The following is a 21,143-nucleotide window of genomic DNA, read 5'->3' as shown; positions in this document are numbered from 1 at the left end:
TTGTTGAACTTCTTTTTCTTGAAATCTAAATATTTTTAATATCTTACACTAATAGTAGGTGAGCTGCACTTCCATCTGCAGTCAATTTTGCATTAGAGATCAGTGTAATATTTAATAGCTGTGAATAATTTTCCCTAAAATTAACAATACACACAATGAAATAATCAAAATGATGATTTAATTTCCTTTCCTGAAGGTAATGTAAACATTTTTAAGAACACTTTTAAAATGGCCTCTTGTATCTTAGTTCTGTATATAAACAGGTAAATAAAACATCTACTGTAACGTGTGTAATTACAGGCTGATTACAGAGATCTTTGCTGATGCAAAATTATAAAACATTTTTAGATATAAAAAAAAATCTACACACCCAAAAAGTGTAATAGATGTGGCATTTTTATCCCAATTTTTGAACAAATGCACGTAACCCTCTTCAAGTCATTCCAGATGTTTTTGATCAAGATTACATTCGCTGCCATTCCAAAACGTTGACCTTCTACTAAAGCTATTCCTTTGTTGATTTGGATCCTTAAGTTGTGTGTCAAGGTGATGATTGTTTTGGAGATAGTCATACTTTCCTCTATCTTGATAAGAGCGCCAGTCCCAGCTGAAGAGAAGAAGCCGAATAACGGGAGCTTTCTGCTGCCAAAATCATGTTTCCCTGTAGGTAAGATGTTCTTTATGTGATAAGCTTGTGTGCAAATATGTGCACCAAACATATCTTTTGAGAATATTGTCCAAACGGTTCTACCTTGCTCTCATACAGTAACATACAGTCCCCACATGGTTTGAGGAGACGTTTGTATTATTAATCATTATTAAATGTGAATAAATTGAGTAATATTTAAGTGTAATTGTAGGAAAAATAAACACACACAAAAGACTTTTCATTACAGATAAAATAAATATTTTTTTTGTTCCTTTTTTTTTATTATTGATGAACAGTAGGTGGCCTCAGAGTGCATGGCTGTTTTTCTCTTTGATTGCTAATCGGTTATCAATTGCTTGTCAATATTGAATAATTCCTTGTGGACACTGCTGATTTCAAGAAGACAGCTTATATAAGGTAGAGTTGATTGCCCACAAAGCAAAGCTACAAAACAAAAGGCACAAGCGAGAAGTGGGAAAAGACCCACTGAAATTCACCACAGTTTTCTTCACTTGGCTCCGAGACTATGGATTGGATACTATGCAGTTTGCAAACCTTTTCTTGTGAACTGATGGAGGATGCAGTTCTAAAGTAGCTTGCATGAGTATGTGAAATGCCAGCAATATTGTCTGATATAAATATTATGGTGCTTAATGAATCAAGCTGCTCCTGCCTAAGCTCTATATGTAAGAGATAGAGCGTGAGCAGGAGGATAGAGGATAGGGAATAGAGCACACTATTGGTGTGCTCTGGGGAAAATCATAAATGAGCTTCACTGTCTAAATTCTAATTAGCCTGTTAAATATACTTCAACTTGTTTCAAGAGATATCAATTTCCATGTGTCTACACCATACAGCATGCTGTATGCTATGGCTACTTCCTGGGCCAGTATGTACAATTTTTATCCATATCTGTAATTCAAGTGATGTTCACACACTGAAATAAGCATTTTTTTCTATAGAAATGTGTACAGTACAACACCATGAGTAATTCTCAACATTAACTGAGAGCACTACAATAGCATGTGAGCAATAGGGAAACGGTAGCTCTGTGGTTAAGCAATGGGACTTCTAAATGGGAGGTTGTAAGTTCAAATCATGAGCAATGCCAAACTGCCACTGTTGGGCCCTCAAGCAAAACCCTTAATCCTGTAAGTCGCTCATTATCAAAGTGTCTGCCAAGCGGTAAACTTTCAATTTTAATAACCTGAGGAACAAAATGTGTGATCATGTTTGCATGATTCTGTCTTAATGAGGTAGGCCATTTGCACTATTCTGTTATTTTCTGGTGAAGTGCACCATCAGGATGCGTGTTATTATTCCTTATAATGACTTTAATACTTGTCCCTGAACGGTTAAGAAAGAAACAGCCCTGGCAGTCCAGGATAAAATGAAGTTTAACATTAAGTTATATATGTAACTTTTGTTCTACTTCAACCTCGGTTACTCGAATTCACAGAAATACCCAGAGGATAAGCAAAACATGAGAAATTTTCTTACCCATTTTGAGGTCACTGTCATAGTGACATGGTAATAATTCATAAATTATTCAACAAGGAAATCAGAAAACCCCATAAGTTGATTAAGAAATCACTTTGGCAGTTCTCTACTCAGGCACAGAATCACGTTTACATGCATAACTTTCAGTTTTGGTAGTAGAATTTAATATAAGTATATTAATATATATAGAATAAGTAGAATTTCAACAAAGAAAATGCACAGTTGTGAAAATAACCATTTTTTTAATGACTACTGTAAAAGAGCTTAAAGAAAAACGAAAAGTTACATGAGATGAGCGATTGCTCTGCAACCAAACTCCAAAACATGCAAAATACTCCAGCAAAAAAGTGTGGTTTTATTCCAGTGTTTTTGCATTAAAATTAATCCATGCTCAATGGATTAAAAATAATTGAAACGAGATTGCAGACAATATGAGGAAGCTTATGTGATTAATTCCCTTGTTTTTTTCTATTAAATCTCAACATGTGGCAGTAGATACACTCCCATATTCTGCAGCAGCACTTTCAGTTTCAGTGTCCAGCTCAGATTTGAGTTAATCAGTAAACACATGCACAAACGAAACGGGAAAAACTCCTCTTCTGGTAGGATCTCCCTCAATGTGTCCAACCTAAAAAAAATACAACACACCAGAGAATCTCAGGTAAAACATTGGTGAATATGTGAGTGTGTGTATCAGTGTTGTTTAAAAGTTAATGCCTAACCCAATCCAGCATTCATATGTGGGTTTATGGGTTGGTTAGTACTGTATACACTTACATTTACAGCAGTTAGCAGACGCCCTTATCCAGAGCGACGTGCAAACGTGCTTTGAGTCTCTATCAATGAATCTCTATCACTTACCCACCACTCCTTGTCTTCCTCTCCATCAACTATGATCACCTCTCCCTCAATGAAAGTCAGCTCATCTGAGTTATCAGCTATACATTTGTAGATAGCTTTCACCCGCTTAGGTTTAGTTTTCTAACACACACAAACACACACACACAATTAGATGATTGTGTCACAATTAACAACCATTTTTGACCGTTCACTTCTTTTACTTCAGTTAAACTATATACTTTTCACCACATTATAATAGCACTTCATTAAACAGTCTCAATTCACACATCTTCTGTCAGGGCCACATTTTATGGCACAGTATACACTGAGCCAGGCAAGTTTTAACTAGTGAGAGTAATACAAGTTATTTTCAGTGAGTGTGTGGGTGTGTAAATAATCATCCAGAATACTAATATACTGTACTTCCAGTAAATATATTAACTTAAAAGTTACACACACGACTTAAAACACCACATATAAAATGAGTTCACACACAGTTCCTCAGATTAGAAAGAGTACAGGCTTCTAAAAACAAAGCATTTAGACAAATCAAACCTCTTTTAAAACAATATTCAGAATGTCCTATTTGCAAAAAGAAGGCTTGTGTATATTAAGAAACATAAAACCCATGGTGAAGTATGGAGATGGAAGCATCATGATATGGGGAACTTCTCTATAAACAGTACTGGGCAGGTTCTGGAGGGAATGAGCATATACCACAATGTTCCACAATGGTGTAAAAACCATTCATTGTTACCAAAGATGTCTTAAAGTTGTAAATGTCAACAGCTACAATAATGTAAAATAGTAATCTTGGTGATTTTATGGCTTCCCATTACTTTTTCAATGTCAAAAGTTTTTAATCATATATTGATTTATGCCTTTGAATAGATACTTTTTATTGAGTTTTAAGTCAAAAGACACTCTATGTGTACTTTATATGTGATATACTGTATGTTATGGAATGATATTACCTGAATGTGCCTGAATGCTTATTTTCCCCTCAATGTGATAAATAAAAACTGCTCTGTTGACTTACTGTTGGAGGAAGTCTAGGTTTGGGGACAGGGGGTGGAGCAGGAGGTGATGTTGGTGCAGAACTCAGTGCTAATGGTAAAGAATCTTTTTCTGTATAAAAATATTAGGAATTACAAATATTATGTTATAAATATATATTGTATCAGAATCAAGACACCATAGAATCCAATATAACATGCATTATGTGCTAAATTTAGGCAAAAATATACACATTTATATTACATTATATTCACATTTGTGTCATATCTTACCAACTGTTTCCTTGGGCCTCGGCCTGCTTGGCTGCGGTTTGGGAAAGTTTTTCTCGCTTCTGTGACAATGAGCGCATGAGTGAAATTGGTTGATGGAACAAATATACTGAGCAGAATATTATACTACACTCTTTAAAAACTTCAGTATGTCATACATTTTGTTTTTTAATAGATTTTTTATAAAATCTTCACACATTTAGAAAAGGTGTTAAATAGAGCCCACTTAGTCACACAGCTCTTTTACTAAAACATATAATATAAACTTTAGATGTATGCGTATGTTTGAGTGTGGTCTTACCCTGGGATGGGTTTGAGTGTGGGGGCTCTGGGCTGTAGAGGTATAATTGGTGGTGTGGGTTTGAATGAGGGTGGGGGCATTGGTGGAGGAGGTGGCACTGAAATAAGTGGTGGGGCAGTGGGAATAATAGGAACTGGGGGCACAGGAAGCTTTTGAAAAATTGGTGGAACAGGCGGCAGAAGGACATTCTTTGTTTGGAGCTTAGGTTCCTGGACGAATGGTTTCTTGATTGGAGGAGGAGGAGGAGGAGGAGGAGGAGCAGGAGGAAGAACTGAGGGAGAGGAAACACTAGTTAGTTTGGTATAGTGGAAATGTATTAGATGACTCAGCTTAAATTCAGATTAAAATGAGGCTAGTCACCTACCATAGACGTTGCTCTCTGGACTAGTCGGATTGGGCGGATCTGAAGAGGATCGTTGTCTTCCTAATGTCTCTATAGGCTTCCAGCTGCCAACGCCTAAAAATACAACATATATATCCTCTAAGCTGGAGATCATTACATTCTTATTAATAATTCAGAATCAGCATGCAGCATGTTTTTCGATGTTTTATTAGAAGTCCAGATGCTTACCCACTGTTGTGTTGCGTGGGGGAAGCTGTGGTATGGGGACAGTGAGTATGTTAGAGGGAGGAGGACTAAGATCCATCATGGTGCCGTAGGTCTCGTTACACATCATGCTGGGGATGAAGGCTCTCTGCTTTTCCCGAACTGCGTTGACCACATCCCGTGCAAGGGCAGACATGTTGGGTTGAATGGAGGTGTTGCCTGGGACAAAGCAGCTTACAGGCCGCTCCTCTCGCTTCTGAGGGATCGGCTGCAACACAGTAGACAGTAAAAGTAGAAAGTATTCAGATACAGCGAATGCACATTGTGTATTTATTGAGTTTACAACTTAATGCCCATTAAATTCTTTAAAATGCTTGTTCAACAGAGGAACTATTTGAAATAATAAGGACATTGTGCACCTTGTCTTCCATTTCATCATCGCTCTCATCCAGGTCTTCATTGTGCAGACACCATTCGTACTCTACATGCACATGAACGTTAAACTTGCCAGTCTGTGCCTGGTTCAGCTGTTACAGAGAGTTTGAGAGAAAAACATCATGATGGAGGCTTAAGTCACTCAAAATTAGTTTTAAAGCAATACAATTATTGAAATAATAAAATGTGTTCAGTGGTTTCATAAACAACAGAAAATGTATATTTCATAAACTGGCATTGCGTCAACAAAACTTCAGGATCCCAGTTTCAATCCTGAGCCTTTAATCCTACTTTTCTTTATAAAGGTTTCTATGTTCTCTGTGTGCCTGGCTGGTGTACCTTCAGGTTCCCAAGTTTCCTCCCACTTCCCATAAAAGATGCAGGTAAGTTTGTAGCAATGTGTATGTGAGCATTGACTGGTGTCATTCAGGACATTATGTTGCAGCAGTGCAAACTAGACAGGTGAAGGCTGGAAAAATAAAAAATATCTCGATGGTAGGTTCAGAAATTGGCATCGATTGGTATAATGATTTGAGGAATGATTTATTGGTTCACCAGGAGCCCCTTCATACAAGTCAAGCATCATTTGAATACCACAGCCTATTTTAATATTGTTCTTGACTGTGTTGATCTCATTATGGCCAAACTTTACCCATAGTTTAATGGCTATATCCAGTAAAGATAATGTGAGAAGCCGTGGGCAATCCCAAATTGGTTTCAATGTACTTCACTAGCTCCTAATCACCAAATTCGATATCCAATGCAAGATTCACTGCATGAATGTGAAGCTGGGAAATCTGCAGCAAATATGTAAAGCAATCAACATAGAGATCCAATCAACACCTTGTGGAATCCATGCCATGTGGAATTGAATAGAAGAGGAAATAAAGTGATCATTAAGTGTATGCAAATTTATATATAGTGCATGTTTTTGAGTTATTGAGTCATTCTGTAATTCATTTAATATCATTTCATTATCCATAACTTCTTAACACTGAAAACATGAGATGTATAAGACGCCAATCTACTAAAAAGCAGTCAAAACCCCTACAGTTGGGAGGTGAAAGAAAACTGGTGCGTATGGAGGAAAACCATGTGCACAATAACCATGGCTTAGGACTGATTTGAGAAACATACAACACACATTGTATGACAAGGAATATAAATTGTATATATATATATATATATATATATATATATATATATATATATATATATATATATATATATATATATATATATATATATATATATATATATATATATATTTTAATTTTTATTTTTTATCTAATGCATTTAAAACATGATCCTACCAGCTCTTCACACTGCGTGTGCTTTAGCCTCTTGGCAATATCCAGTGGAGTTTCTCCAGCTTCATTGGCTAAAGACATAAATTGCATTTGTTTATAACTGTCAGTTTACTGTTTCTTTGTGTTACCAACAAATTGCATGTAAGTCAGTGTTTTTTATGCAGGGTCAATAACAATATGCCACACCAAGACAAAATTCTTTACACATGTGCTGTCTATATTATTATGAACCCCGATATTAGAGCTTACTCATGCTAACAGTGGCTTTGCTCCGCAGTAAAAGTTTCAGACACTCGCTATTGTCTGTGAGGCAGCAGTAGTGAAGTGCTGTATTTCCTTTTACAGTCTGTTTGTCCAGATTCCCACTGCAAAATCACACACACACACACACACACACACACACACACACACACACACACACACACACACACACAAATAAGCACACACCTCGTGTCACATGACAACAGCAATGATATATTTTTTCTTTATAATGCTGCCATACCTGTTCTGTACAAGGAAGTCTACAATATGGAGGGAGTTTCTGTCTACTATTCGTACGGCCAGATGTAGCGCGGTCTCACCCTGCTCCTGTAAGAGAATTTAAAGACATCAACGAGAAATCCAAAAGATACAGGGTTTTTTTGGATAATCAGGGAAATAGTGGGTAAAATTATTTGTTGGTTATACTGTAATGTTTTCAGCAAAACAGTTTTACAGATTAACAGTTAAAATATTCAAACTTCCTCATTCCTAGTTCCTGAAGGTCAGTGACCAAGACTGATTCAACTTCTCTTCATTAGGTCTCTATTTTCATGCACGCAGAAGAGCAAATTTGTCTATCACTGCCAGCATGTTGCTTGTTTGGTTGGGCAGATGGTATTTTTGTTGTTTGCAACTCTCTTGTACATAATAAAAGAAAAGTCAGACCACTTCTCACAGTCGAATCTTGAAGTGACATGAACATATTTGAATAACTGTAGCAGCCTTGTCACACCTTTTAATAATGTTTGTTAAAACCCTAACCTTTTGATTTTTGCTACAATATCACCAATAACATACTAATGTTGGCATTATATATCTCACATGTTCACTGGCTAAAGAGAAGGTATCTGTCAGGTCCACTCCATCAGCATACACCTGCAGCAGGGAGAAGATATCACGGCTCTTTACTGCATCGTACAGGCTACGCAGTTTGGCAGTCGCATCAGTACGTCGGTGCTGAGCAAAGCGTTTCTCTGTGTACTTAGCCGTGATGAAATCTTTGCGGCTCTGCCTGAGGGATTGAGATAATAATTCACTTAGCTGTATGTATGGCTGAATTCAAAGATAAAACACAATGTATTCTCCAATTTCCAAAAAATGTAGAAATAAAAGATAAAATCTGTGACTCACATGTCACTAGAGGGGTTGGGTTTGGGTATTTCATCTCCTGACAAGTTTGCCTCCATAATATCATTGAAGCCTGCATTTCCCAGATTCCTCGCCAGCTGCACAATAATTTCGAAGAGTTAGAAAATCTCAGTGAGGCCCACCAGACAAATTTGGGAAGTGAGCAAGACTTACTAAGAGTTCTGATGTTCCCAGCACATCTAAAGTCAGAGACTGTATTCTGGAGTAATGCACCCCCATTTCCCGATGGATCCCAGAGCATTCAATGCAGATGAGAATCCCCAGGTTAGTTGAGAGCCATGTTGGATCTGGAAAGATAACATGTGTTACTTTACAGTTAAGTGCAAACGTTTGTTTAACCTTAGAACGAAGAAAAGATCCCACAGAAATTTTAGGTTCCTTTATAGTTGCAGGCAACACAGCCATATGGTTTTGCATATACTCGCAAACAAAAACACATTCTTTTCTGCATCTCTGTTTTAACTCAACTAGGTATCATACACTCAATCAGGTGTGCAATCCTAGTGGCTCCAGGAACAGCCGTTTACTATTTTCATTTTATATTGTAAAAGTTTTTAAGGCAATCCATAAATATCAATAAATATTAGTTGTTTATTAGTTGTTTGTTTGTTTCATTCTGTATTAATTTATATGTGAGTCATCTTTCTTGGACTTTGGTGCACTTTGGTCTTTGTCTGGCATTAGTCATGTAAGTTAATTCTACAATTTATTTGAATTAACAGAGCATTAAAAAATAGCAAGAAAAACAACTATTGTCTGTAATATTAGCTTTAACCTACTGTCAGATACGTTTTTCTTTTCTTTTATCATTATAATTGCATGTAATTCATATGTATCTATTCGTATTGCTCATTGTTGTTCTAAGTGAAAATAATTAGACAAAAACTGGCAACTGTGAGCCTTCAAATCATTTAAAGCAAATATACATTCATTGTGGCATGTATTTTTGGGTCAAACGTTTTAGTTAATTGTTTACTACATTTTCCATTTAAAGTATAATCTGTTAATTATACAGCATGTGACCTGACTGTAAATGAGAAAATGATACAAGAAGGGTGAAATAAAAGCACTTACTAAGAGCTCCACAGTCACAGCACACATCATTGCCACTCATCCTTTTTACTTCATTCACAATGGCTTTGCTAAGCTCCTGCACAATGTTGTTCTCGCCCTCATCCTGATCTCCTTTGAAGGCATTGTTCAGGGCCTCTTCCTTACTGTTCTGCAGCACAGACACCCATCTGCAAGAAGATAAAAAAATATTTAGCAGGGCTCAGCATCGTATCGTCACCAAGAAAGAAAACCACATCTGTACATATTAAACTCACATCTGACATTCTGCTTCATCTTCTGCCTGAAAATGGTATGTACGGTCGTCTGTTAAAACACAAAAAGACATAAAAGGCGATTAACTTTCCACCACGTGATTTGTGAGAATTAAAAAAAACAATATGGAAATTTAATGTGGAATGTGGAAATGAAAAAGAATCTTTCATTCTGTGGTTGTGACTCACGGGAGATGAGATCGAAGCTTTTCTTTTCCTCAGGGTTGCATTTCACTTGGCAGGTTAACAGGTTGAGTTTGGCTGGTGGTGTGTTTGGCTATTAAGCAAAAACATGGACAGCATGCAGTCAATTGAAACACATACACTATAGATACTAGCAACTGGAATGGCAAATATGCCAACATGAGAATGTTTGAATCTAAATGAGAAGAAGCTGATGATTTTGCACGCTTCAATGCTTTCTGTTTGTAAGAACAGAAAAGCCAGAAAAGCATATGGCAGTGTACAGTGCTGCTGAGCAAATCGCTTTTTAATTAGTTCTATCCAGAAGTAGCATATTCTATTGTGTTCAACAAAGACATGAACATGCTGGGAGAGAAAGCAGAAGTAGATCTGTGTGCAAAGCAAGAATGTCATCATCTTCCTGTCCTCTTTTATTTTCCTATAAGAGTCCACTTTAATTAGTTTGTTGGTGGGGTTGGTTGCTTGTTGGAAGCAAATACTGACACACTTCACCATCTGTTATTTTGCAATAGGATTTGTTTAAAGAAGGTAAAAGAACACCAAACTGGCCATACAACTGTAATGTAGATACACAGGTGTCTCAAATGCTAGAGAGACCTACCTAGCTTTATTTATAAGTGTATTTATAATTAAGTGGAGACTGCATGTTAGCAACAGTGACACAACAACCATAGCATAGTAATGAATTGTGTCAGAAATTAGGTTCCTTTGCAGGGTTGAAGGACTTATTTGTTTAGATAGGCAGAAAGGCTCTACAATCTAGGAGAACCTCAGGGTGATGTGCTGGGTGCAGGGCGCCCCTGATAATCGAGAGGAGCCAGTTGAGGTGGTTTGGGCTGTTTACAAAGATGTCACATTGTCGACATGCCAGAGCAGGGACATTCCAGTGGACAGAACCCAGAACCAACTGGAAATATATCTCACAGCCTGCAAACATCTGGGAATCCCCCAGGAGAGACTATAGTCTATAGTCAAGGATGCAAAAGTTTGGATTGTCCTTCTCAGTCTGTTGCCACTGTGGCCTCAACAAAAAAGGTAAAAGTTGATTCAATTAAACAGCAGTTACTGACATTATTTATTTCATCCAGATCCCTGTTCCAGAATATTTCAGTGGTATGTTATGGCACAATCAAAACTTGCACATACGTACATCTGTCTGCCTGTCTGCAGAAGTTACAAAGGTACACATTAACCCCATGTAAACAACTTCCTGATTTGGTAAAGCAGATTTTTTTTTCTCTTACTGTTCCATGAGAAATCGTCAAATATCCACCCTTCACTGAGCACTTCCGTTTCTGCCACACCTTCCTCAACCTGAAAACATCCAAAGATGAGGAATTTGACTTAATTTATCCTAGTGTTTTAAATGTAACTAACTGTCTATAAAGTGATCATCTTGAACAGCATTCTACAAACATAATCAATAGCAAATAAACATGTTCCTCACCCTTCACTGCGCTTGGAGAGCATCCCGTTACGCTCTGTGCCATAAGCCTTGTTGCCCTGCAGCTGGTGGAGACTGTAGCCTATGTTTTGTTTGGACTGAGAGTCCTGACAAAAAAAACAGAATTTTCACCTATTTTCCATAATCTCATATGAGACGAATCATTTATTGTCCAATATTTAAAGCTTTCTGAAATGAATATAAAATCAGAATTTAGGCTTTTCGGAAAGTGCATCATGCACATAATTAATGCTGACAGTAAAAAACTGAGACAGTTAATGCAAGTTTTACAAATGTTACAAAAATTGTTAGAAATAAAAATGGCCGTAAGTAGCCAAAACGTTAAAACAGCAATAAGCAAATATCGAATTATTATTATTATTATTATTATTATTATTATATAATATAAGTATTAATAATTAATAATAAATTATTTATAATAAAATATTAATATTAATTTCCATTATTTATTCATGTTTAAATTAACTACCTTTTTCATTGTGGTCTCATAGCAAATGGCATGTCAAAACATATCCTGGTATTTCCAACTGCTTTTTTCACTCCATTAACTCTAAACTTATCTAATCACTTGAGAATTTAGGCTTGTTATAATCATTTATGCCTTAAATCAACCCATGTGCTTTTCTATGTCATTACACAAGTCCAAGACCAGAACTAGCCTCGACTATTTCAAACCTGAATCACAAGTGGGTCAAAATAAAGCGAGGTTTGAGGACAAGTGAAGGATAAGTGGAGTGAAATTAAAATTCATTTATGACTGAGGCCAAAAAACATCCTCTGACAAACTTTGCTAATGCTTAAACATTAATTTTACAAACTCTCAGAGACTATGCTATATTTATTGCAAGACTAATGCCCAAGAGACAAGTCTGTATAAAAATGGCAAGTCATTACTCAATTCATAAATCAAAATTGTGCAAGTCATTATAGAACGTGTCTCAAGACCGGATAGGGCACATTCAAATAATTAATTAGTCAAACATTAATAGAGGTACTAATATTTGGATATGTCTCAAGGTCTGGTATTTTTAATAGGAAAATCCTTAAAAACTAAAAAGCATAAAAAATTCACCTCTTTTTGTTCTGTTTGTAAAGATGACTTTAGATTATCTCGAAGCTGAATCAGCTGCTTCTTTTCCCCCTCTTGTGATTGCTTAATCTTTTCAAAAGGAAAAAAATGCTCAAATGAATCACTGTAGGATGCAAAACAAAGATGTTACGATGTTATATAATGAGGAAAATCCCAAACTCACTCCTGCTAAGTCTGTGGACAGTTTTTCCATGGCTGGTTTAAGATTCTCCACAACCTTTAACCCGTCCTGAAAAAAACTTGACAAAGGGAGCATCTGATTATGAAGGATCATTTAAACCATAGATACTTGATGGAAGAGTTTCGGTTAAAAACTTACTTGCACTGGGCATGAAAATACTTGATGAGGTTCTGCACCAAGTCGACCCCCTTCCTGGTTTTGATTTCATTCACTTTGATGAGATACTGTAATAAAGAGCAGCCCTCAGTCTCCTCATTAAAACATGCCACAGCTGTCTGAAAGATGAACCACGTCCCTCACCTCGCACATCTGGAGCTGAAATCCTCGTCTCTCCTTTTCCATCTCCTCAGCAATCTCTCCCCCAGAGAACTCTGTCCTGATCATCCCATGCAGCTTGGCATGCTCCCGCTTCTCTTTCTCAAGCTTATTACTACACAGGAGAGGAAGTGCATCATAATGAATCATGAGCTTTATTGTTTTAGTTGGTATAGTTATTGTATATTGTATTGTATAGTTTCTGTATGTTATCAAAATTACGACTTTTGTGTGTTCACATTATTATTTATTCTTATGGGAGACCAAATCAAAAGCAACTTACTAGCAAACCATATAATTAATCGGGTTTATGTGCAAATATGTTTCATGCCTGAACAGGTAGAAAGGCTTATTTTGTCATTTATTTCTATACCTGAAATATACAACCAATATACAGACGCTCCCCACCTTGGGGACCAGGTGGGGACCATATATATATATATATATATATATATATATATATATATATATATATATATATATATATACTAAGACAAATAGAAATAATAGAAATACTGTATACAATATTTTGTATTAAGTAATAAAAAAAATACTTAAAATTATTAAATAAAAAAAATTCACTTAAAAAAAATGAATTCGCCCTAGTCCAGTGCACATCATGTAAAGGTTATAATAATAATTATAATAATTTATAATTTAACCTTTATTCGTCCCACAGTGGGGAAATTTCTAGTTTTTTCGCATATCCCAACTCATCTGGAAGCTGGGGTCAGGCGCAGGGTCAGCCATGGCACGCGCCCCTGGAGCTGATAGGGTTAAGTGCCTTGCTCAAGGGCTCAACAGTGGTAGCTTGGCTGTGCTGGGGTTCGAACCGCTGACCTTGTGATCAGTAACCCAGAGCCTTAACCACTGGACTACCACTGCCCCTATAAGGTAAAGGTTTGTTTGTTCGTATCCTCAAAAGTTCGTAAAGTGTGGAGCGTCAGTATACTTCAAACAGACAGGAAACAATTTCAAGAAAACTATAAAAGACATTTGGCCTTGCTGTGACCATGACCCTGTTTGGATCCACTTTAAATTTTAATCAATTCATCTGCTTAATGTCACACAGTTGTACAGATATAGCTGTCCTGGCCTACACTTCCCAGAATCTATCACAGCTAACATGTTCTCAATCTCGAGACGTTGCCTTTTTATAGCATTATATGTAAAATGCTTGACAACTTAAGAAAGAATGTTAAAAGTAAAATCACACTTAGTCGGTGTTAAAGTACATGCTTTTAGTACAGCAGCTGACCTTTCATTGTGCAGCAAATAATACAAAGATTTAAATAAAAAACAATGAGAGCACAACCTCTTTTCTCTATTTTTATACATTTTTAAAAGAGACTGAACAGACATCAACAGCATTACCGAACATTCACATAACTTGCTCATGTTAATCTTTTCAGGTCTGCTTTTGACAATTTCCTCCCACTGAGAACACTAAATTTGTGGTTGAACATAAACGCCACACGATGAGTGGTGTTTGTTTAAGGCACGGCTGCACAACATGATAAGCACCGCTTTAAGTCCAACTCAAAGTTCTAAAATGACACTAACATAGAAATACATACCTTCTTTCATATAGTCATCTTTCTTATTGAACACATTGATTAGCATTAGTTGCTGAGACCAGGCTTCATCTTTAACCAAGACTACAACTGTTTTCAAGCGTTTTCTGCAGCAGTAAACCACAGCACCACAGAAACAACATAGTGTCCTCATTTTATAGAATAGTATTGAAGTATTGTCCTCACAGACAATATAAAAACCTACTTGTCTAGTTTTTAAAAAGTTCGTTTTATATGGACAAAAAAATGGTTTGCTGCACAATATGCCAAAACCGTGCATGAATATGCTGCTTTTAATCTGACCATCTTATTACGCAGGCTTAAAAAAGACAGCTACCCATAAATGTTTGCAGGTGTGAAAGTGTGGGGCTTACACTTTGTTATCATAGTCCTTACAGGCTTTATCGAAAGGCTTCTTTAAATCCTGAAGACACAAATATATCACGAATGAAAGAACAAAAAGAATATAATCAATAATAATAATAATAATAATTTGTAGTAGTGGATATTGTGTAGGTGTTTAGATCTCATACCCCTTTCACTCCTTTCATGTCTCCTTTCAGTAGACTGTCTAAGGGAAAGGTGATGATGTTGTTCATATTCTGTAGCTGTAAACACAACATGACAAAGGTCAGATCTAACACAAGATTGCTTGTGCAACCACATCGCAGCCTATCAAGTCTATAGTGTGTCCAGATGTAGTCTTATCAATCGTATTCTGCGTATAGCACATTATCTAGCTGTCATGGTGGACTACAACAAAACAAGAGACATAAGAGCACTGGCCTTATACAGCAAAGCGATACAAAGAATTGCAGTGAAAGAGAGAAAAGGAATGAGATTGAGAGACTTACTAAGTTCTTGAAGAGTCCTGTGAGTTCTTTGGTGAAGACAGCAAACTTAAGGAATGCTACAGCCACATCTGGATTGTCTTTATACACACTCCCTTCTCCAAGCCTCTCCAGAGTCTGAATGTATTGCTCTTCATTCTCCACATGGTCTAAAGAAACATAGACACACATCATATACACATCATGAGCTATGCATTTTACTGAAGGTTCACCAAGCATGCTAATGGATGGGAAAAAAGGTTTTCCTGAATTATTGTAAAAGAAACATTTACAAAAGAAACCCATAATCTATCTATTATATTACTGCTAAGGCACAAAAAAAAGAATATTGATAGAATATTAATAGAGCTGTGAAATTTGCTCTATTCTATATGGTTACTGCCTCTTCCTGTGTAATTAAATAGCACACACCCAGCCATTCATCTAACAGTATACCGTTTCAAGCGGTTGATAAGGAAACTGAAGAAAGCTTGTGTAGTGTCATTGAAATTCAGTCAGAGTCTCTGACTGTTCAAGAGGTCAACATTTATAACACAGAATTTCTCATATTTGTAAAACTCCGCCACAGCAGATCATCCGTCTCCATATGTCTTCTACATCCTCCTCTTTCAAACCAAAGATCACACAGTCTTATGATAGTTTAATTGGATCTGATTAATGGTTTATGGACTGATGGGAGTGGTAGCTCAGTGGTTAAGTTGCTGGGCTACTGATCGGAAGGTTGGGGGTTTGAGCCCCAGTATTGCTAAGCTGACCTTCCGCGCTCAGGAGCGCAGTAGCAGCTTCCAAGCAAGTTGGGATACGCAAAGAAAAGAAATTCCCTGTGCTGTAATGTATATGTGACAAAAAAAGCCTATTCAAGTTCAATAACCAAGATGGATTTCCCTTATTACAATATTTCTTCTATATTTCTCTCAAGCGCTCTCAGCTTGAGAACACCTCTTTAAAAAGAGAAAACATCAGATTTGTTCTTAATCGCTATAAAACAGTGCATTATAAAGAATGTATATCCACATGTTAATGCAGTCATTATGGGGGAGTTCAAGGACATTAAATATACTTGCTTTTTTAGATCTGTGACTGAAGCAGTGTTACAATTTTAGTATACAGAGTGCAATTTATAGAGAAAACCAACTGCTGATTAGGCAGAGACAGCAAGAGAGAAAAACTGTGTGTATGTGAGTGTGTGTGTGAGTGAGAGAGAGAGAGAGAGAGAGAGAGAGAGAGAGAGAGAGAGAGAGAGAAAAGAGAGAGAGACAGAGAAAGAGAGACACAAGAGAGAGAGAGTACGGCTTGTTGAGACATGTAGTAGTAAGTAAATGCAGAATGAATGGTATGTCAAGAAAACTTGTAACTCTGCTTCTTCCTACTTCAACTGTAATGTAATTAAATTTGTAGACAAAAGAATAAGTTCAGTTTATTCATGTATGTACCCTAGAGCCACAAGTTAAAAATAATTCCAGATTGACTTGAGTAATGAGGGACATTTTGCCTACTCATTCTTTCATTTGTTCATCTTCTGTCAGCGCTTTACCCTGGTCAGGTTATTTTTGTGATTCCAGAGTCTTTCCCAGGAACACTGGGCATAAGACAGGATACACACACTATCACAGGGCTATACACACTATCACAGGGCTATACTATATATACTTATATACATTATATATGCTCACGTTTTTATACTCATTGACATTTAGAGTCACTGATCTGTCAACTAGAATGTTTTGGGAGGTGGAAGGAAACCAGCGAACCTGAAAGAAACCTCTGATGAACACAAGGAGAATCTAAAATCAAATGACTGGCACTAATCCACTATGAATTTTAATTGAACAACTATTATTAAATCTATATTTTTAATTTTTTTACTATTATTTAACAAATACATAAATCCTATCGTCGCTGCTGTGGTGGTTTAAACTAAGCAGCTGCAACATGCCAATGCAAAGCACACATGTGAGGAGGAGTTTGCAAAGAGGAACAGCAATCCGATAGTTTAGGTGAAACCTCCTGAATGATCTTCCCACACTCACTTAGGCCAGAGCTGTTTATGGCCTTGACAGACTTCTTCATTTTGATCAGAATTGTCCGGTCTGCATCAAGAGCCTAAAAAACACAAGGCACAATTTTTAGAGAAATCAAGTAGGTACTTTCTCAATACAAGCCCAAACTTTATATGATTGCCTAAGAAGCATTATGATTGGGTTACACGAAACCTGTAAATCACAGGAGCGTCCTTCATAACAACAACAACACAAAATGCCTTTATGTGCATATAATCTACAATCCTCAGGTGAATCACACTTGGGGAATTCATAACTCAGACAGGCTGAAGATGGCGTGAGCTACAGTCCTACACAACTCAGCCATCTGTAAGTCTCTAAGGCCTTTTTTTTTTTTATTCGGATGTTGCCCTCGTGTTTGGTCTTAACCTGTACCTACATGTTCCACATGACTGTTTTACATGTGTTTCTATTAAAATGGTTGAATAGTGTATATATTTAATATAGACATGGAATGTCAAAAAAAAATGGTGCTTCCCCTCTGTATGGGCAAATGGGTCTAGACACAAATGCTGAAAGTGGAATGAGTGCAAGCACACTGGAATATACATAGATTAAAAGAAAAAGGGAGGGAAAAAAAACTAGGGCAGGTAAAGACAGAACAACAGCCTCAGGGGGACAAAATTCATAAGAGCAGTGCATAGAACAAGGAGGCAGGTTTCAGCAAGACCCAACACACTTGTAGAAAAACTGGAAAGGGGAGTGAAATATGTCAGTCAGGGGAACTGCCCTTACTCTCTACGTGTGTAAATGAGAGCTCATCACCAGACCACTCCAACATGCAAACACAAATGCACCACTTACAGCACACAACAACCCCAGGGGATAACTAAAGTCCACCCTACCTTTATAATACAGAGTGATGCATGTTTATTATTAATATTATTAGTATTAATAATACAATGTTTTTCAAGGATTTAGGGGATTCATCAATATTATTATTATTATTGATAATATTGGTCAGTTATAATATTTGCATAACTGGTGCACCGAAATAACTGTTCCACCATCCATGTACTTGTTTGCAAGAACAGCACTTGGTGCAGAATGAAAAACACTTTAATAGGGTTGTGGCGTGCAACACTGCTTCTGCTGTAAAATGGGCTAAAAATGTTCTAGGGTCTCATTAATCATTTCATGAGCATTTGTTAACACCAGCTACTTCCTTTACTAACCAAACTCAAAAAGGTGTAAGTACTGCTCAGAAAAAAATACTGCTAAATAAAATGTACAGAAAAATAACTTCCTTATTCAGGCAGTTATTGTGTGTCATGTCCTGCATCCTATAGTGTATTTTACTGTACTGTCCTGCACTGGTCAGTTTTATGAAATCTGCAGTTTACACAGCTATTCGTCAAAAGCACTGGTTTTAGAAGCCTTGTATTGTCCTGTACGTTGCACCACTACCATGTAGATCTGATGCTCTACCTATTGTGTCCATACATAACTAAGAAATGACCATTTTAAATCTTCCTGACTGAATGATTTGAAGCCAACAGCTACTGCACCCCTTGCCATCAAACTCTAAATTGAAACAGCGGTGCATCCAGATTTTAGACACTGGACTGCAATAGTAGAACGAAAAGGTACATTTGCACAATGGTACGGAATTACCAGTCATGTGATGACTGTTTTCTCTAAATAATGTTGGCAGAAACATGTTTAATTGTCAAATAAATTTTAGCATTATTTTAATATGTACTATATATTATCTGTTTATTGGATTTTTATGCCTGAAACTACCACTGCAGGTCCAAATAGACTTTATTTGCTGGACGACTTGCTTATGAGTTATTCAGAATATTCAGGATTACACCTGATCAATAAAGGTTGCCAGTCAAGCAACGTAATAATGATCTTTATCAGTTAAAACTTCAACAATGATGGAACTGTAATGAATGGACATTCGGTTCGATCCAAATGAGCATGGGTTTCTTTCTAAATCTGGTTCTGCTCAAGGTTTCTTCCTCACACCATCTTTGGGAATTTTTTCCCTGTCACTGTCATGACTGGCTCATTCATTAAGGATAAATTTAGAGACTTACACGTATATACATTTGAAATTTATATTCGTAAACTATATCTGTAATGCTGTATATATACACTATATATATTATAGACCCTGTCACTATGTTTCATGGACCCCTTGGAGACCCAATTTTGAGAGTATACAGTGTCCAGGTATAGTAAAATACACATCCTAAAATAAAATACTTGGCCACCTTCAGTATCTTTGTATAACTAGAGAGCAATAACCACAGTAACACTAAGTAAGCCAGGATCGCTCCCGTTCATAGTGAAACACATAGTGGAAGTGGAAGTGGAAGTTCAAAGACCTGCTGACTTTCCTAGTGAAAATGTCTGAATGTGACGATCAAAACTGCCTCTGTATTACCAACAAAGAACTTTTTTTCGGAGACTGTTACTATCGTCTAAAATGTTTAACGAAATCTGATATGCAGCAGAGTTCAGATTCCTCTGATGCAGCCGGAAGTAAAATCAACATAATCAGGTCTTTTGTAGTAGAGTGTTAGAACTGCAGAAAAAAAAAGTGTGTGATTTCTTAGTAATAGACTATTGAAGTGAAATCCTTGTTCACACACACACACTCAAAAGTCTCCATGCATTAATGCTGTTTTGGCACAAAAACAACTTTGTTCACAAAACATCCTCTACATGATTACTAGTTGTTTTATAAACACACAATCAGAGTCTTATTTCCTTCTCAATGAACTGGTGTTAACACATGTAATAACGCAATAACGAGTTCCTGTGAATAATCTTCGTGTTGCATTTTTTCCTGATTCCTAGTTTACCACTGCCTTCTTTTGCCAACAACGGCAAAGGAAACGAATATATATATATATATATATATATATATATATATATATATATATATATATATATATATATATATCGAAAGAGATGTTGTTCATCTTCACTATGTACAGTATGTAAAACTTCCAGGACTCCCTGTTTTCAAGTGCTTTAATACTGAGAGAAAGTCATTTTCTAATCCAGGGTCAAACTCTTTTCAAAAAACATTTCACGCAAGTCCTAACCCAGGTTATGTTCCATGTGACCTTTTTTTAGTTTGTTTGTTTTTTGTATACTTGAATGTAGGTTGGTATTGTGTAGGACTATGGGCGAGGTTCAGCTCCAACTCCACAGCTGGCAAACCTGTGATTTCAAAGAAGGAAGTCATTTTCCTTTTCTCTCCCAGTCAAATCATGAGTAAAGGACAATGGAAATACATCCTAGTAGTAAAATCAACTTTAGAAAGTCTCACACAAAGTTTTTTCTACAATGTTTCTGGTGTTTATTCTGCTTTATAGACAGTATAATGTGGACTGACTGGCTCACCTCTTCGAGTCCTGCCACGGTGTTCCGGCAGTGTCCCATCCGGGTGGTGAAGATCGATGTTGTAGGCGCTTTATAATCCTCATTGGTAATGTCCATGAACTCAGACACTGACAGATGGTCCGGCATGCTTATTGATTTCTACTAATGATCGCCCTTAAAGTAATAATATAGTGAGGAAGAAGGTAATCAGACTGCGATCTCTGTCTAAAAAATAAATTAGTTACTAAGTAATTAAACTAATTTAATAGATACAAGTCAATAAAAAGTAGCACACGCGACTATAAACACTAACAATCTCAGAGGAGAAGTTGGAGAACTCCATCCCAGCTGAGGTTCACCCACACTGGATCTTTCTTCTAGTTCATTTGTTGATATTTATTCCAGTGAAAGTCACAAATTTACATGCGCTCTCTCTCTCTCTCTCTCTCTCTCTCTCT

The 21,143-nt window shown here is 36.7% G+C and overlaps 1 protein-coding gene across 1 annotated transcript; it reads right to left on the bottom strand.

Moving 5' to 3' along the window:
• Window positions 1-2,374: 2,374 nt before the first annotated feature.
• asap2b (ArfGAP with SH3 domain, ankyrin repeat and PH domain 2b) lies at window positions 2,375-21,143 on the bottom strand. The gene is made up of 29 exons (XM_046836515.1): window positions 20,999-21,143; window positions 20,707-20,859; window positions 17,314-17,386; window positions 15,287-15,432; window positions 14,966-15,040; window positions 14,807-14,856; window positions 12,844-12,973; window positions 12,682-12,767; window positions 12,526-12,601; window positions 12,345-12,431; window positions 11,255-11,358; window positions 11,052-11,121; window positions 9,793-9,880; window positions 9,607-9,655; window positions 9,353-9,519; window positions 8,432-8,565; window positions 8,261-8,355; window positions 7,952-8,141; window positions 7,371-7,456; window positions 7,118-7,233; window positions 6,872-6,939; window positions 5,543-5,650; window positions 5,148-5,391; window positions 4,941-5,033; window positions 4,577-4,847; window positions 4,279-4,337; window positions 4,029-4,117; window positions 3,011-3,130; window positions 2,375-2,777 (listed from the first exon to the last, which is right to left on the bottom strand). Exons 2-29 carry the CDS (start codon window positions 20,830-20,832, stop codon window positions 2,703-2,705), a joined length of 3,075 nt encoding a protein of 1,024 aa, XP_046692471.1. The 5' UTR covers window positions 20,833-20,859; window positions 20,999-21,143; the 3' UTR covers window positions 2,375-2,702.

This window comes from Silurus meridionalis, chromosome 23, assembly GCF_014805685.1.
Source record: "Silurus meridionalis isolate SWU-2019-XX chromosome 23, ASM1480568v1, whole genome shotgun sequence".
NCBI lineage: Eukaryota > Metazoa > Chordata > Actinopteri > Siluriformes > Siluridae > Silurus > Silurus meridionalis.
The sequence above is the reverse complement of the archived record's forward strand: the minus strand, read 5'-3'. Positions and strand labels throughout refer to the sequence as shown.

What these genes read in the sequence shown, in the direction of transcription:
- asap2b (XM_046836515.1), bottom strand. Translation starts at nt 20,832, where the DNA reads ATGCCGGACCATCTGTCAGTGTCTGAGTTCATGGACATTACCAATGAG. An exon ending in TACAAACAGAACAAAAAGAG is followed by an intron (nt 11,359 to 12,344) that starts GTGAATTTTTTA and finishes TTTTTTTGTCAG; the next exon opens with GACTCTCAGTCCAAACAAAA. An exon ending in GATGAAGCAGAATGTCAGAT is followed by an intron (nt 9,520 to 9,606) that starts GTGAGTTTAATA and finishes ATCTTCTTGCAG; the next exon opens with ATGGGTGTCTGTGCTGCAGA.